The sequence below is a fragment of the Temnothorax americanus genome, unplaced genomic scaffold (genome assembly GCF_048541705.1).
Source record: "Temnothorax americanus isolate GAGA-0224 unplaced genomic scaffold, ASM4854170v1 Scaffold31, whole genome shotgun sequence".
NCBI classification, from domain to species: Eukaryota; Metazoa; Arthropoda; class Insecta; order Hymenoptera; family Formicidae; genus Temnothorax; species Temnothorax americanus.
Window position 1 is genome coordinate 1,590,286 of NW_027509453.1, and position 18,131 is coordinate 1,608,416.

The window sequence follows — 18,131 nt, forward strand, 5'->3', positions numbered from 1 at the left end:
TAGCTGGGATATTCTCAGTATGCAGATATCCCGTATTATTACCGTTATTATTATATCGATAATTTGTCGCTGCAATATTGCGATTATAATTGTCGCGACCAGAGACGAAAATGAAAAAATTGAGAAAAAAAAGAATGTGTGTTTCGGTTTCTGTTTCAGGCGTACAGCAGTGGTGCATTCGGTCCTACGGCGGGTGGACCAGGCGGGGGGCCGGGCGGGGGTGGCGGGGGCGGCGGCGGGGGTGGTGGTGGCGGCGTCGAGGGTACCACATACCCCCCGGACTCACCGTATTTTCCGTTCGGGACCAGGGGTGTACCGGTCACTGTGGGTACCGTCAGTTCTCCTACCCCCGTCGTGAATCCGGCAACCCCCGCTGGTACCAACGGCACACGGTTACCTAATCCCGCTGGCGGTAAGTCCTTTGTTATCGCATTATCTTTATCGAGTATCAAGATAATGAAATATATGCGGATGCGGAAATTAAGAATGACAGAGAGAAAGAGATAGAGGAAGAGAGAGAGAGAGAGAGAGAGAGAGAGAGAGAGAGAGAGAGAGAGAGAGAGAGAGAGAGAGAGAGAGAATTTAATTCCCACAAATTTTCTATATTTTTACGTTGCATTTTATTATCGGGAAAATTTTTTTATCGGGATTATTCTTCGCACTATGCATTATTTTTTAAAAATAAATTTTGTAATATGATTTCAGGTGCTGCAACTGTGAAAAGGAAGAAGGATGTAAGTATTCGATATTACATTTATTCTATTTTTATCTTTTCTTTTTCATCTCGTGTGATTGTTGAAAATTACTACTGCTACTGGAAATGTTGATCGCGCAACATAATTCCATTACTCATTATTTATTAAATTAATTATCACGATCGGTTTCGCTTTTTCTCGCGGCACCGTATATACGGGGAGCCAGCGTCGAAAACAAGCGTGACTCACTCGATCAATGATTAGGCAGCTCTTGAATCCCACGATCGATAGCAACCGCGTTTAGATATTGCATTCGAACACCAGCGTGTCATATCGCAATCACGTGAAACGTATCTTTCGTATGTTTCCGCACAGCGTTTTTAACAATGTTCTCTATTTGTTTTCTCTGTAGAACCTCGACGGAACGGAAGGAGAAGTAGTGGCGACGCAACATTGGGTGAGTGTTTTGAAAAGAAAAGATATATCGTATGTCTTCACGGCTCATACGCGTAAATTAGATTAGCTCATACGTTAAGTTTTTTGCTCGTGTCTCTTCGGCGTCTGACGTGAGCGAGAAATATTCGGATGAGCTCAGGCTCGCGATCGAGATCTTTGCGAGCGGCGTTATTGAGGATGATGATTTTACCATTCCGTGGCAGCCGGCACGAAACGCCGACGTTCCGTGACATTTTCCCAAGAACTTCGAGTCCGTTCGAGTCGAAATATTCTACCCTTACGAACACGTAGGAACTAAAAATACCCGCCGTTTAAAATAACATTTTTATGCTTTTTTTCTATCAGACGATAACAAATGTTAGCGTTAAACGCTATATTAAAGTGAGAGTATCTCACAATTCTATTATATAATATTTTAATAACGTATTCTGGAAAATAACTTAGGTCGAAAATCTTTATGGAAATGACGAGAATAATTAATAGGTTTTTAATTATAAGGGATTAAAATTAGCCAATGATATCACGTAGAATTTACATCCTTATAACAATCTTTATGCGATTTATCACTTATTGATTTTCACAATTCAAATGATCGGTTTTTGTTGTTCAGTAATATTTTATCTTTCAGTTTCTTACGCGTGAATACTATGTATATAGTATTATAGTAACTAATTGGCTTTACTTATAATAACCCTATTCACTCCAACCATGCCCTTTCGTATCCCACGAGTTTCTAATCCTCGCATCATAACTCACGAACGAATTGACGAAATTTAATGTTTCAAAGCGTAAATTAAAGCTAAAAGTAGTAGCTTTAATTTGCGCTTTGGAACATTAATAAATTTCGTCAATTCGTTCGAGTTATGATGCGAGGATTAAAAGGGCGGGAAAAACGTTGGAGTGAATAGGACTAAATTTTAATATACCAATTATTTTACTTTTTTTCTGATAAAAATTTGATCGATTAATTACTTGACTTGAAAACAACGATTAAATCTAGTGATATATTTAATTTAAAAAATTAAGTATACCTTTTGTTCTGTGACTGGAAAATGGAAATATTTAACTTTGTTATTATAATTCTTTTATTCGCGAGAGAATCAGAATTATATATAATTTTAATAAATAATGCACAATGATCGCAGCACCTTTTTGTAGCGTTTTAATTTCTTTTCTTTGATTTATTACAGCTATAATTTTCGATGTATTAAAATCATATAATTTTGTTTCGCTCGGAAAAATTTGGAAAGAAGTAACAATAAATTAATTGGCATAAATACTTTTTTGATCGAGACAAAGGTAAAAATTCTTTAAATTCAGCTCAGTGCGCGATAATTTATAGAAATTAATTTGAAACACAAGACGAGAATAGCATGTTTATTTTATAATATATACGTTAAATATTTCATAGAGCGGCGATGATCGGTTGGCACATCGCGCTCGACACTCGTTTTTTGCGACATACAGCTTAACTTATATTGTGACGCGGTTACCTTGTTTAAATTCGCGCAGTGAGACTCGCGTCGACAAGCAGCGGTGAGGTGAGCCGCGCTCCGCGTGTCGTATTATTATCTCCCGAGACGCGATCGCGCGACATATTAAAAAACGCGATCGCGCGACGTATTAAAAGATGCTAAAGGCGATCATTTTTTACCAATACTTATATACCACTTATCATTTCATTAAGAGAAAACGTGAATATAATGTATTGAATTTTTAACGCTTATCAAGCCGCGCAGTTAATTAACTTTTGTGACTAACGATTCGTAAATGTATCGAGACATGACTGTTCTCTCGAAGCGGATATATTTCGCGCAACTTATTTATTTACGTAAAACTCGAAGAGTCAGAGAGAAAGACGAGAATTATAATTTTTGTTTGATATAATACCTCATTTTAATTGATGTATTTATAATTTTTTATTTTAATTAGCTCGATTTCATTAACCGTGTTGTTTCGCGCGATATCACATCAGAGAAATTATTAATGCTATTCCCAAAATTTGTTGATTACAAAGTATTATATAACATGTGTGATAAATATCGAGAATGTGTCGTATAAGATGTTTGCGCGATCGTAATTTAACTATATTTTTGTGAGTGAATCTCGTACCATAAAAAGGTGTCACAGAAGTGACAGAAGTAACAAGAGAGGGAAAGGCTCGAAGACATTGGGCGATGGCGGAGCAGAGATGATAAGATATTATTAATTGTTATTGCTTGTTACAGAAAAGTAATTATTTATCACCGCAATGTAACATATATATATATATATATATATATATATATATTTAATATATATATATATATATATATATATATATATAATAAGATACACTTCACCGTTTTTGTGAAATTTTCTAAAATTGCAATAACTGAAATAACTGAGTTTTTTATTTAAATTACGTGCTTATGAAATGTGAGTTTTATGAAATATTTTTATAAAATATCAGTTTGAAGGATGAGTAAAAAAATAAATTTGCATAATTATTTGTTGAAATTAAATTATACATATACAGGTGCTCTTATAATTTAGTTATATTTATTATCTTACGGATCAATGTACTTTGCATTATAATTCCGCTATTGCACATCGTATCGGTAAATGTTAAATTATTTTTTATTTTAATTTGAGGATCAATAAATCCGATAGCGCAGTATATAATCTATAAATGAAGATTATATAAAACGTGTATAAAATATACATATGGAATTTATATCGGAGAAAAAATTGAGAGAGAAAAGTTAAAATCTTCTCTTTAAATAGACTTTCATATTTGTTGTTATAAAAAAGATGGACCGGCTAATTTAATTTAATTTAAGTATCTTCATGGTGTTCGTACTTCAACGAAGATTGGAAGAACACGTTCTTTATATGTCTTTGTGTAAAATAAAAATAAATCGATATAAAATACATGGGGAAAATTGTTAATGTTAAAAATATTATTTTATCTTCTCCTTTTTTTTCTAAGCTCTTTCTAAATAATTTTTAATAGAATTTTAGGTTGTTTGGCCCCATTTCTCTTTTCCAGGATTAAATATTGTATAAATTGGCAAGCGAAAGAAAACAATATTCAAAGTTTTTTTTCAACACGTATGTAATCATAAATCTAAATTAAAAAATTAAAGGAATGGAAATATTTTATAATTATATATTTTCAGTATTGAACATTTCAAATAATTTCTTTAATGAAAATTAATGATTATTAATTATATATAACGCGTGCTAATCTTTTATAGTCTATCCATCCATATTTATTGATATTTTAATATTTTATTGAAATATTTGAAATAAAGTAAAAGAAATCCAATATTCTGCCATGAAATGAAAGAATCTTTTAATCAGCTGAGCGATAAAAATCAATATCATATAAGTTGTGAAAATGACACTGGTATATGTATATCAGTTATGAATACGAACGTGCCAAATCTACGTGATACCATTGATTGGCTATAAATCCAAAACGACATCGACGTTTTCGTATTACGGCTCGATTATTTAACGTGTTAGGTCTGTAATGAAAATCTCTAGAATACGTTACGTTAAAGTATTGTATTCTACTGAAATACTGTGAATAATAATTATAACAAAGCAATGACAAGATCAAATTATCTTTTCAAACATCTATCACTTCATGCATTTCGAAGAATGGTTAATAGGCTATCTGGGTAAATCCGATATGCATTACAATCGTGCGATATATGATTACACAGGCAGTTCGTAATTCAATATTTCACTTCGCGTAAACAAGGATCCGCGAAATTAAACAACAATCGAGTCATGCTGGCGCGTCAAATTTGTTGTTTAGAGTCTGGTGTCTCAACGAACGATCGTAACCTGTAAATGACGCGCATACACGCGTGCGTAAAGAGAGAAAAAGGGAGAGGGAGAGAGCTCAGCCTTTCGCAAACAGATATAATATCGGTCGATTGTAAGAAATTCAATATTTGTCATTCGCTTTGCATGATTTTCGCTGAAAAAGGAGCAAATTGTCTTTTGGCGCGATCAAGCATTCCACCAGCTGTGTAAATCGTTTCGATGTAACCATTTAACTGATTTATTAACGGATAAATCGTAGGATCGTCAAGGTTCCTCATTTCTTTCTGCCAAATGCAAAATTCGAAGACGTCATAGTTTGCAAAATACAAAGAAATATTTTTTTTTTCGTATGATCTAGATAAGATGATTGCTCCGTTCATATTTCTCGTATTGCTGCGTTTGCCACACAATTAGCCATACTTAATTATTTTCACGTATTCCCAAGGAGATATATGCGTTCTACAATTTATTAAGAATTCTTAATTTACATGATCATATAAGAAAAACAAGATCACTTCTGTTATACGTTACCGCGGGAATGGAAACGATAATAAATAAGGGAGCGGTCGTGTTCGGAGTGGGATAAATCTACGAGTGTCCCAACGGCGAAGATCGTCGCTAATCCACGCGATACGGCGATCCCTCTCGTTCGTATAAGCCCCCGCGATAATTTATTCAGCGCGGGCAAAACTACGCGATTACGTTTCTATTAGGATATAGGCACCGACGGCGTCCTCGAGGGTGCTGTAACCGCCGTCCCAAGTGGCTCCTACGGGAGTTTCACTTATCGTTAGCACCGTCCGCTGTCCCCGTGCTCGTTCCCCCTCTTTTTCGAGCCCTCTCAAACGTGCGGCCGTCGTCGCCGTCGCCCGCGCCGGTATTAAAAAAACATTTCGCGCCGTTTCCGATGGGAATAAATAACCCTCCGTGCCGTCGAAAGACCGTTCTGCAGTCCGCCTCGTAATTTTCGGGCCGACAACGGGTCACTGACTCTCGTAATCAACGTGTTCACTGCGTTTGATCGTATCCTAGCTATCGCCAGTAAATCTATACTTATACGTTTGTACCGGAATTACCGAACGACCTTTCAATCATAAATCTTTCGACGAGTATGGAATCAAGTTTTTTCCGTGAACAATTTTTAAAGCCTATATATATAAACATCTGAGAATATAAAAAAATTGATTAAATATTAAATGTCTCGTACTATTGTGGCAGGTAAAAATTACTTGTTTTAAGTTTCTTATAAATCATTGAAAGTTTCAGTTAGCGTGTCGAAACAATGCTGTTTTTTTTTGTATTTACGTTTACCTTAATTCACACCTTGTTTTATTCAGAAAAAAAAGCGCTGCTTTCTTTTCTGTTCTTTTCTGCTTTTCTTCGAACTCCAGTATCTTCGGCTGAAAAGACATCCGGTGGTTCCGAGCACCCTGTGCGTCCGCATACATTGTTCTTGATCTCCGGGAAGACTTTTTTTTTGGGGGGGGGGCACGTTACGAATTTCCGCCGCCTTACCGAAGGGGCAATCCTCGGGGCGCGCGTCGAGGATGGTGCACCGGCCGATTCGGTTAGGATCCCGCAATTCCGCGAGCCTTTTTCGGGGGTTTCGTGAAGAGTTGAGGCCCCTCCGTGTTTGTGTGCACGGAGGTCACGGCAGACCATATGGTGTCGCGTGCTGCGGTCACCAGACCGTGCAGCAGCAGCAGCAGCAGCAGCAGCAGCAGCAGTCGGGGCCCCCCTTTCCAAAGGTCTTTCGTATCCGTCTATGGACGTGTATAGTCCGTGCATCGTGCCCGGGCCCCCCGGGCATACCGATGGTTTCACACTAATTCGTGGCTTCGTGGAATCCTGGGAGCCTCTCTGGCCTCCGATCCGATCCGATAGCGAGAGGCTGCCGTGTAAGTGGCACGAATTTACACGCGCTGTCGGTCGCTGCCTGTTTCCCTCGGTGGCACGACGGACCGCTTTTTTTTTGCACACGACATTAACACATTTAATACGGGCGTATCGTATGGCCGCGCATATTTTACGCGTTGTCCTTATGGTCCGCGACCGCGCGCACTTCTGCGAGAGATTCCGGCATTTCGTGCTGCCGGATTTATTATGTACGCTCCAAAGAACTCGAAGCGGATTCGATGCGACGCGACGTGCTGTATATTTCATATACTTATATATTTGATGCTCATGGCAGACACGGGGCAGTCGTTACAATGTGTACGGGCAGGTTCGAGTGAATTTTGTATAACGTGATAAGCAATACTGGTTTTACCGGAGGGCCAGGTGTTTGTTTCAGATAGTTATAATTGGTGGTATTTTTAAGTTTTTACGTATCTCTCTTGTATGTATTATTAGACACAAGGTGAGGGTTATTTATTTATGCATCACGCTATAGCTCGTATCAAGGTTAATGAAATTCATTTTTTATTTCTGAAATATAGCAATCGCGAGACAGAGGACGATTTTATTGCAGCGTATGTTACTTTCTCGTATTAGTTGTATATTAGAGAGCTTGTTTCTCTCCATGACGCAATGTGCTTCGATGTACCATTTAATGCCCGGCTATTTACGCCCTCTCTGCGCGAACGTATCGGGTTAGTGAAGTAATTAAGGAGTTTTTAAATGCGCTTTCAAAGTCAAATTGCAGGTTTTACGTTTAATTGCCTCGTAAGATCCGCGATTCCCGGACGTTTACTCTTGTTTGCGTCTCTCGGCGCACAAAACAAAAATATCTTTGATGAAAACTGATCGGGGAGAAAACGGGCCGTTTACTTATTAATTAACGAATAAGTCCCTTAAATGGTCTTAACTCTTTACCTTCTGATCGTGCCGACGGAGTGTTTCGTGCGTTTAATTACGCGGTGAATTTCGATCGCATTTTATTACCCGCGCGTTCCATAAAGTTCTCGACGAAAGATTCGCTTTATGTCGACTTCTTCTCCGCCTCTCGCTCGATATAAATCGATGTTAATTTCGAAGGGATTTCGCGAGAGCTGCTCGCAAATTAAGCAGAGATTCTTAAACACACACGGAGAGAATTTTCTCTTAAAATTTACCCTGAAATCATAGTAGTTGTGGGACATGTACCACCAAGAATTTTATGCGAGCTATTCTGATTAATATCTACTATAATAAAAAATATTAGTATCTATTATATATATATATATATATATATATATATACATTAAAATATAAATTATGTTTGATTAATTTTACTAAAATATATCTAAGAAATTTCAATAATTTTTCAAAATTTTTCCAATCTGCTTGGTAATTTTTATCACGTTGTTTGTGAAATGTTTTCTATATTTAAAAAATTCCTTGGTTGCGCCAAGTTGTCTCAAATTTATTGTAGTGAATTTAGGGGTAAAATATAACAAAAAATTCTCTCCGTGCACGCACAACACAACGCACTTTTCAATCAAGTAAAATTGCAAGGTACAAAACAAAGAACAAATAATTATAATAATAATTGTAGATAATAAACGTCTAAAGAGAACAAGGAGATTACACATTTTTTTAATTTATCACGTATGAAACAGTTTATTATATAATGACGGAAACAAATCATTGTTATTTTACTTTTTTGATCTGATAGATTTTTTAAGCACAATGCTGAAAAAAAAAACTGAGCGAATAAAATAAGAGTTCTGTGGGAATAGATTTCGTTTTAAGGGCGCAGCCGTCGAATTTCGGTATTGCGAATTTCGTCGATATCGATGTTTTCACGCTGACGTCGCGACGAACGGGAGGATACGCCGTATCATTTATTTAATCGCGCATCTCGTGCTTTGTAATAAACGGTTGCGCCCATCTCGAAAACAAAGTTGAGCGTTGTTTAAGAGGCGCCGTGAAGTCCGACGCTCCGATACGTTCCCGCCCTTTAGGCCTTTGTGAGATTACACGGTTGATTCTTTTGGCGTTATGTGCATTCTTCGAAGAATTTCAAATTGTAGACTCTAGAAAGTCGCTTTCGAAGATCGTTTAATACATGCATGAAAGACGGAAAAGTGGCTCCCCGTTTTACTTATCGATTCTCGACGATCAAAACGTGAGAGAAGGAGAAAGGCATTTGCTGATGTCCTTTGGACATTAATTTAACTCTATCTTTTTAAAGATAGTTTAGAGATTGTATTTAGACATGTTTCTATTTTCATGTTTTTAATTGGTAGTGGGTTTAATTTTAGGAATTTTAAGTACTACACGTGGCAAACAATTTTTGAAAAACTGGGAAAATTAGTTCGAGATTGATTGAGAAATCCGCTGAGGAAAGGTGGTTCGTAAGTAGGTTTAGGACGTTATATATGTAACGGGGTATCTGCGTTTAATATTTTATTCCCCAGCGCGACTTCGTAATTTGCGCAGCGGGAGGAGATAATCGCGATGATTGCGTAATATGAAGCCGTGATGCGCGGGGAATTATTTATCAGTGGCCGAGAGCGCGCGCGAAATTTATCGAGCGTGAAACGACGTCGACGAATAGCACACCCTGGGATCCTCTCTCCACGACTTGTATCGTGCGCGCGGATCAGGAGTATGTCCTGTCTCGTCAGCGAATCAATTATCGAGAATCGCGTGCGCGCGAGGCGAGCCCGGCGCGGCGGAAGAAGGAGAAAGAAGAGGAAGAGAGCGCGCGCGGGGCGCGGAAAGAGAAGCGACTCGCTGCTAGAGACGTTGGTTGAACGTTGTTTGACGGGCACCTGTTGCTGGTGGCGCACCAACGAATACCTACCTCTCCTCTCTGCAGCGTGCACTCTCGCCCGGCCACGCTGTTCCTCTCTCGTCCTCTTTCTCCATCTCTTGCTTCGCTCCGATCTTTTCGTGGCGCACGCTACTTCATCCCCCCTGCGTGCCATTGCACTTGTTTGCTCGGCTACCTCGTGTTTCTTTCGTATACGAGGAAGTGAGAAGGACTCGCGTTGGAGAAAGCTGTAAAGGAGGAATGACAAGTTTATAATTTGTACGAAATCTAAAGTGGATCTTGTGTACAAATCACGGACTTACCTTATCCTTGCGTTTCCAATTTCCATTGCGAGTTACGCTGTTAAATTAAGGCTATCACTGCCCGCGGAGAGATTTAGTATGCCTTTTAGCCGCTTTCATACGTTATTATCAGAAATAGCTGGTGACGTAACGCGGGTAGCGCGCGCTGGGAGAAATCCGACCTTTTTTTTTTTTTATTTCCGTAACGCGTGTTTCGTCACGGCAATAGCCATACCGAGGTCGTAATTTCGCGTGTTGAAAGCATGCGAGTGCGTTTCGCGATCAATCGGCCGGCCGCTTATCAGAATCAGTAAGTGGTTCGCGTCGTGGTATTGTCTGGATCCTTTTATGCTTCAATCTCATCCTTCTTCGTTCCCTTTTTCTCTTTCACTGGCTTCCGCGGCGACACGTGCACGCTCTCTCTAGATACGCTGACAATTTTATTACTAGCTAGGTAGACCAACCGTTGCGATTACAATGGGCTATACATGTCACATTCTAAAAATTATTTTGTATAGTGAACGCGTACGAAGAACATAGATACGGAATAAATCGGTTGTTTAGCATTGTTTTAATTTATTCCGATTCCGTGTTGTGCAATTAATGACGAGAAAACTTCTCCGGTATACGAGCCAGTAATATTTTAATGATATTTACGAGATACGAAACTTTTCTACACTGAGCTTAGCATGTTGAAGTCGAGTTACGATAATGCGAGCGAGTTTTAGACGGTCTCGCCGAGAAACATATTTGCGTTTAATCACATTTTATTTGCGAACCGCGGGGAGAGTGCGCGTCATATTCGCATTCCGATTCGGGAGGCTGCAACGGCACGCGAGATACTTATACATACGGTAAACGCCGCGTGCGGATGCTCGTCATTTCGTACAAAGATGTAATTGTGTTATATTACAGTGCGTGGCGAGCGAATCGATATCTTTTTTTCCCCGCAGAAGGTACCGTTACGCTTAAGGAAATTATAGCTTTTCGAGTTTACCTGCGAGATATCGATGCCTCTGTCACTGTTCGCGAGGATGCTGATTCCGGTTTTATTCCCCGCAATAATCTTCGAATAAAACGCATGTAGGTATTACAGATCTCTCCTCGTAACGATGTTTTTGATCATTCAATAAATTTTTTTAGTCGTGTTGTTTCATCATTTTGCAAGCGTGACTTTCTCAACGGTGAGAAATCACTTTATTCGCAGCTCCTACTATTATCGCGGCTTTTCCGTCATTCATCTCGTTCTTCTCGCGCGCACGCGTCTCGTGCAAACTCGCCGCAGTGTATACAAAGTACACAGAGCGCCTCGGATTTATGGAGTGAGTTGTCGACTTACACCGGGTAAACCACCCGGCCGACGGGTTGACGATGGTCGTTGGGGCGGTGAGATCAGCTTGGGTGAAGAACCGAGAGAGGGAGAGAGAGGGCGAGAGAGAGAGAGAGAGAGAGAGACCGCGAATGCGATCTATACACATATTTTCTGCCTTCGAGCGCGATCGGTATCACGTATACGCTCGCCATTGTTTGTCCGCACGAGTTAATTCGTCGTCGCTGTAGAGACGTATTGTGGGAAAACGATTAGTCGTCGATAAATCGAGATAAAATAACAGGGAGATTTTGTTTCGTCCTAAGAAAAATCCTCCATTATCTTCACAAACAGCGTAATTGTATCTTCAGACGATTAGAAGTGATATTCTTTAACGTTTCTATTATTCGTGCGTGTTTGTGTGTTTTCTACGAACGCGCAAAGGTCGATCGCATTCAGTAATTTTAATATATATGACATTTATATCGATGTACTAAGTATATATATAACATTTATTAATTTATCAGATATCTCGCGGCAAGAACCGTTAATGATTACGTGGGCCCTATCAATAAATCTTTTTATCGATTCTCTGCTTCGTGTGGAAGCGTAATTTCAGATAACTCGCTTCGCGCCGTTTGTCAATGCCTCGTTACACACCGAAGTGAATTTTATTCTAATTCTAATACGGAAGTACAGCCTATTGTAGCATTACAGATTACAGCGATGTACCATACATCGGCGGCCGTTGTTGGGCCGCGGAGTATGCGAAATACCGTGCAAGCTGACCAAAATGCACGCGTGAGCGATAGTTTACGGTCATTGTGGGATTATCGCGATAAATTATTGCATGTATCGCAACTGCGCTTATCGGTATGCCGATAGTATTAATTGGGTCGTCGAGATTATTACCGGGAATGTATCAATAATAATTACTAGCTCGCCGGGGTGGAAAAGGATTTCCCTCGCAATCATAATCGACCATCTTTGCAATGAACGCAAAGGAGCTTTCACGGATAATTTATAAAATTATTTCCGTTTAAAGCCGTCGCGCGCAAACGTCAACTTTTACTGAAATTTCAAAGCAATAACTAAAATTATTTAACAATTAAAGTAATTTAAATCGACCATGACTGGCAATATATAACGTCTTTTCGATGTGAACATTGAAAAACTGTGAGCCAACCTGTTTTGTCGGATTTACACCAGCACTTTTTCGGATCAATCATCGAGACATTATTAATTTCGACCATGGGTTTTGGTCAGTTGATGTAATTTCTAAATTAAATAGTTTTATTTTTATCAAAATCAAAATTATTTATGATGAATTACTTAATAAAGTGCCCGATACATTTTAGGTAACCATTTAATAGATAACAATTTAATTTAATTTAATATAAAATATTATTAATATCAATATTTATTCGTTCTATGTCATACACGGTTGCTGATAAAAATATTTTTATTATAAACGTCCACGGTTAGTACGAACGACATACTTGCTGAAGTGAGAATTTTTTGCGGTGCATTAAGGGGAACATTAAGAGATATCATCGCGCCACGCGAAACGTTGCGTTGTGCGAAGGGTTGAAAAGTGGCCCATACGGCCGGTCCTATGGATGGCTGAGTTTTTCATGGCGCATACAATATTTAATGATCCCGTCCACTTCTAACGGCTCTTTCATCGGCCACCGACGCGTACGATTAATCTATTACCTTCGACTAGCACAAAATTTCGAGTGGCCACTATCTCCCGCCGCCCTTCAAAGGGTCACGTGGCCCGTACGCGGGGGTTTTCTACTCTAGTGGGTACTAGTGGGTCGTCGTGTATCCCGCGATCGTTTTCATGGGGGATTAACGATCGCGGTGAGAACTCTGAGCCAATTAACATATCAATGACATTAAACGGATTCTCCCATTTCAATCTTTTCTAAATTTACTCGTATCAGCGTATGAAAGAATCTCGGATTTATCAGCTGTTTATTAATATTTTACCTTCGCAGTATCTTATCAACTTTATCGTTTTTATATTTTACTATGCGCAACTTATCATAAGACTGATAACTATGAATACTCAAAGTTCAAGGTATAATCCAAGCAGTCAATGTTTTGTTATATTTTTTTGGTATCTTAAAGCCCATAATGTGCCATGTAAAATTTTCTATGTCAAAATTTTCAAATTAACGGCACATACGGCGCGAGTAATTTTTCCCAGGGGGTAAGCTCTTTTTTTTCGCGAGCAATTGAGGCGTGCGAAGATTTCGGGGCATCGCTCGCACATTCATATATCTCTTCATTGACCGTGTACACCGAGTCGCGTGTGTGTGTGTGTTTGTTCTACATGCGTGGCAGTGTTTGCTCGATGCGTAGTGCTCAGCCGAGGGTGCGGGATGATACGAGCTAAATCGAGCACCACCCAAGTGTGCTTCATTTGTGGCGTAGCGGGCTGTGAAATTCGGGGGTGCTCTCGCTCTATCTTCAATTTCCTCCCCCGAGCCGTTGCCCCCTCGATAGCTCGTGATGATTTGTCGGCTGTCTGACCAGACGTTATCGAAAATACGCGGCCAATCTTCCGCGATGATACCGATCCGGGTCTTGCGGGGCTTGCGAGATTATGCAAAGCCCGCCGTGTTACGTGAAGCGAATTATTTGTATTGTGTCAGGTATATTACTCGGGCGTATGAGTATATATCGGTCCGACATGTACGCTGGAATTTCAATGAATTCCGGATAAATGCGTTTGTTATATTTCGTGCAGAGCGGATATGTAGATGATGCAGAGTTTAGCGAATAAATTGCATTTATGCGTCAACAACTGAATATTCCTCCAAGTTCTGTCGGATGATATTTTCGCTAAAATTACAACCGTACGAGAGATTAAACGAATAGAATTAGAAAATAGATTCTTCCGAGACGGAAAAAGAGTGAGGATATAAATTTTAAAATTGAGCTGTTGGTAGTCGCGAGTAATTAAAGATCCGGCAACCGTAAAATATTCGACCCCCTCGACTGACACGGCTTTGCAGGTTATAATCCGTCGGAAAATATAAAATGACAGCTCCGTCGGAGCATAAAACCAACAGGCCTGGGGCGGAAAGGTACAGGTCGTCCTGAAAATCGAATATATACGGCCGCGGTGAACGGACCCGCGGGGATGAAGCGGCTTTCCTCCTCCCTCCCCTAGGGAAGTTTCGTGCCGGCGGAAAGCCGCGAGATCGTGTGTGCAAACAGCCCCCAGTGCAAACAAGCCATGCACCCCGTAGCGAGCTTATATTATCTGTTTCGACGTGTACTTAAGGGATGCCGCGTCTCTTAAATCTTTCTCTAGTAACTGCATTTGCATTACGCATTACGCCGCGTTTAATTTCCTTTTGCATATACATCGCGTTACGTTACGTTAAGGGTCTAACCGAGTCTGAGGTGACGACATCTTAGTTGAGAGAACTCGAAAACAATTTTATTCGAAAATAATTTTATTCGTTTAGGACTTTTCCAGAGTAGGACTAAATTTATTTGTCACCGTCAAATACATGTGTATAAATTATATCGTAAATTTTTATGTCTTGGAAAAGTATTTTTATTCCTTGAAAATTTTTCTCGGAATTTTTTAGATGGACGTTTTCTTCTCGTTAAGTGCTAGACATGGGCGTTATATTTGGGTCAACGACCTAGGAAATACCGTTTCCATTTTTTGACCTGTATCCTTGATTAACTTCGAGCTCCGAAGTTATGCGGTCTCATCTTTCCCTTATCCTTTCCCATCGATGCGCAGTGTCACGCCTACGAGGCCCTTGAAAACTATCCTTGCGATACACAGGGAAAACTGATTAGAATTTTATTATCGCGAACGGCGGCGAGAGAAAAAAGGAGGGAAAATCTACTCTCGAAGGGCAGCATATGGCGCGACTAGCGAAGCCGCTCTCTCCTACGGCTTTTGAAGTTTCGGGGATGAAAGAGGCCGCCGTTCTTGAGTTTACTTGACTCTTGTGCCTCCCTCTCGGTCCCGAGGATTCTCTTGGAGAATACCCGCCCCTTGCTCCACCTCTTCCTTCCTCCTCCTTCCGTAGAAACCTTACTCACGAAACGAGCTACAATCCCTCGTTCTATCCCTCCGGAGTGCCCCGGAGTTGTCTTTCGGAGTCTCGGAACGACTACCGTTACGGAAGACGTTGGCCAAACATCCGTGTGAATCCTTCAGTCGAGCGAGAAGTGCTACGAGAATAAGCAAGCGGAAAAACAGGATATTTTTTCGAAACGTTTGTAGAAATATTTGTCTTATTTTTATGCATTACAAATAATTGTTAAGAAATTTTTACGTATAATAATATAACTATTAGCTATGTAGAGATACATTTCATTATTAATTAATTTTTTCTTATTTTGTTATTTATTTTTTATATCCGGACGCAAAAGAGAAATGTAGATCGATAATTTAATAAAAATTCCATGTGTGCGAGAAATTCGCTGAGGCGAAATGTAATGTGCGTAAAGATATAGATGCCGTTGATCCTTGTAGCGATATTACAAAAGCGGGGATATGTTTTAGTAACAATCGGGGGTTCTCGAAAGGGACAGAGATACGAGCTTGGCCCTGGTAACATCGAAGGGCTCCGGGCGTATATATCGAGCCGCAGGAAGTTGTCCCGGGATTCTTTCGCGTCGCTCCCCCTCGGTAACTTAAGGGTCCCATTTCGTGAAGTGGTTTCCTTCCTCCTCCTTCTCCCGCTCGCTCGAACTAATAGAAATTTCGGGGCTCGGTACCTTCGCATTCGGGTAATGCACCCTAAGTACTGCCATATAAGATAACAGTAAGTGGGGCGAACCTCGGGACGACGGATAACGTCTCGCCTTAACGTCGCGCGCGGTTTTAGTCACCGTGAGTTAGCGCGTGTCGGGCATGTTTAATAATTTAAGACAGAGCGCTTTTGGCGTCGTTCGCGTAGTCGAATTGTGGAATAACGAATTGTGTGAAATTGATGGATTCGCGCGGCAAACGCGGGTTACATTTCCTCGTTGGATATCGATGGCTTTTGAGCTGCGATATTACTTCCGTTTGGGAGACACTACGGTAGTATCATAAGCGAAGACTGATATGAATCGTCGCGGATAGTGTTTCGTGGTGGTTTGGTATTTCTCTCCCGAGTATCGACTATAGTTTGACTCTCGGGACATGCACTACGTACACTATACACAGGATGGGTATAGACTAAGCGACGGAGGTTGGTACTAAATCTCACCCTAAAGCATCCCTACCGAGCCACCCCTAACTACGCTACTAGTGCTCCTGCCGCCCCTCGTTCAGTGCCTCACATTGGCGTAGGGCTCGACGCGGTTTGCTGTTATATCGAGATATCGATGTAATGTAATCACCATTCTCCGTGAATTATTCTTTTGTTGGATCAGATAATGATAGGTGACTTAAGACATGCTTCTTGCAGAAATTAGATATCGATGTAAACTTGAAACTATTTCTTAATATAATAGAAAATAGAAAATTTAAAAAATCTCATTAGTTACCTGAAATTATCATCCAGAAATTTTTAAACAGAAGAGAGAGAGAGAGAGAGAGAGAGAGAGAGAGAGTCGTTAGTATAGAAATTGAAATAAAGAAACTACAGGCATAATTTTCTTGCAGTGCGGATTGCCGACCGAGCAAAAAGATCGATGAGATAAGATACTTTGAGCACACGGTAAAGAAAAAAAAATAAAACGCTGCGAGCAAACGAAATACGTCTCTTTCGATATGGCACTCGGTTTTCGTCTCCTTTTTACGTCTTTCTCACAAGGTGTACACAGTTTGATATGTTAGTATGCGAACATACCATAGGCCCCGTTATTGCGGCCACATCGCGCAGTGATCGAGATTCGTTAGTTGATCTATATTTGGACAAATCGATCGAGGAAATACACCGCTATCTAGCCTCTATTAAGGCTAATCGGGATTAATCTCGCGAATCTTACAACACGAGAACGTTCGTTTCTGTTCGTGTCCGTCCTCGTCCTCGAGGAAATAGAATGGAATTAATTCAAAGGATTACACGTGGCAAGCCTTGGTAATGATAAATCACCGAGATTCTTCGCGTTGTGATTACGTGTGACAAATCTGCTGAATTAATCTCGCTAATTAACACGGCATACATGAATAGAAATTATATTATTTCATTTTAGATAACTGTTTTACGTTGAAAATAGTATTTTATTTTATTACAGACATCTTATATAACTATATGTATACATACAATTACAATTGAGTCAATCGAATTAAGACAATCACGCGATTAAACTTCGAAGAATTTTCAGCCAAAAAAAGAAGAGAGAGAAGAAGTTTTAGATTTGTAACATTCACCCAATATTAGAACCGGAGATAGAACAGACTAATTCCCAGAGCAAAATTTCAACCACCGCGTTAAGTCCGATAATTTCCGAAGGAAGTATTCTACGACGTGAAAGCGTACGGGGTGTTACTTCCATTACGCCACTTGGTTAACAAGAGGTCAGAATTAAGCCGTAGCTACTCGTCGCACGCTCCCGAGAACGATTTCGTTTTCCGTTCGGCTTACGCCAGTGGCGCGGCCCCAACCCACCCCTATATACCCCGTCGCCCTGCAGTTAATGTGTTCCAGGGTGGAACCCTGCCCCCCTCCCACCTTCCCATCCCAATTTCAGTTCTCCTACCACCCGCTCACCCTCCTCCTTCGCCCCTTCGAACTCCCCGAACCCGGGATCTCGGCTTTGCCTCCAACGAGAGAACGTTTCTCTCTTTCTCCCTCTCGTTTCCTTCGAATCGCCCGTTCATCTCTCCCTCTCTGTCCCTTTCTTTCTTCCTTCCTCCGTCTCCCTCTCCCTCTTCCTCTCCCGCTTCCGTTGGCGTG

General features: G+C 40.3%; 1 protein-coding gene across 1 annotated transcript in view; it reads left to right on the plus strand.

Moving 5' to 3' along the window:
- Positions 1 to 18,131, plus strand: part of LOC143901023 (transcription factor 12-like) — a 117,955-nt gene that overhangs the window by 18,292 nt on the left and 81,532 nt on the right. Inside the window, exons 3-5 of the mRNA XM_077412942.1 lie at positions 160 to 412; positions 706 to 734; positions 1,108 to 1,152. Of these exons, the coding sequence (XP_077269068.1) occupies positions 160 to 412; positions 706 to 734; positions 1,108 to 1,152 (327 nt within the window). The remainder of the gene's footprint in view (positions 1 to 159; positions 413 to 705; positions 735 to 1,107; positions 1,153 to 18,131) is intronic.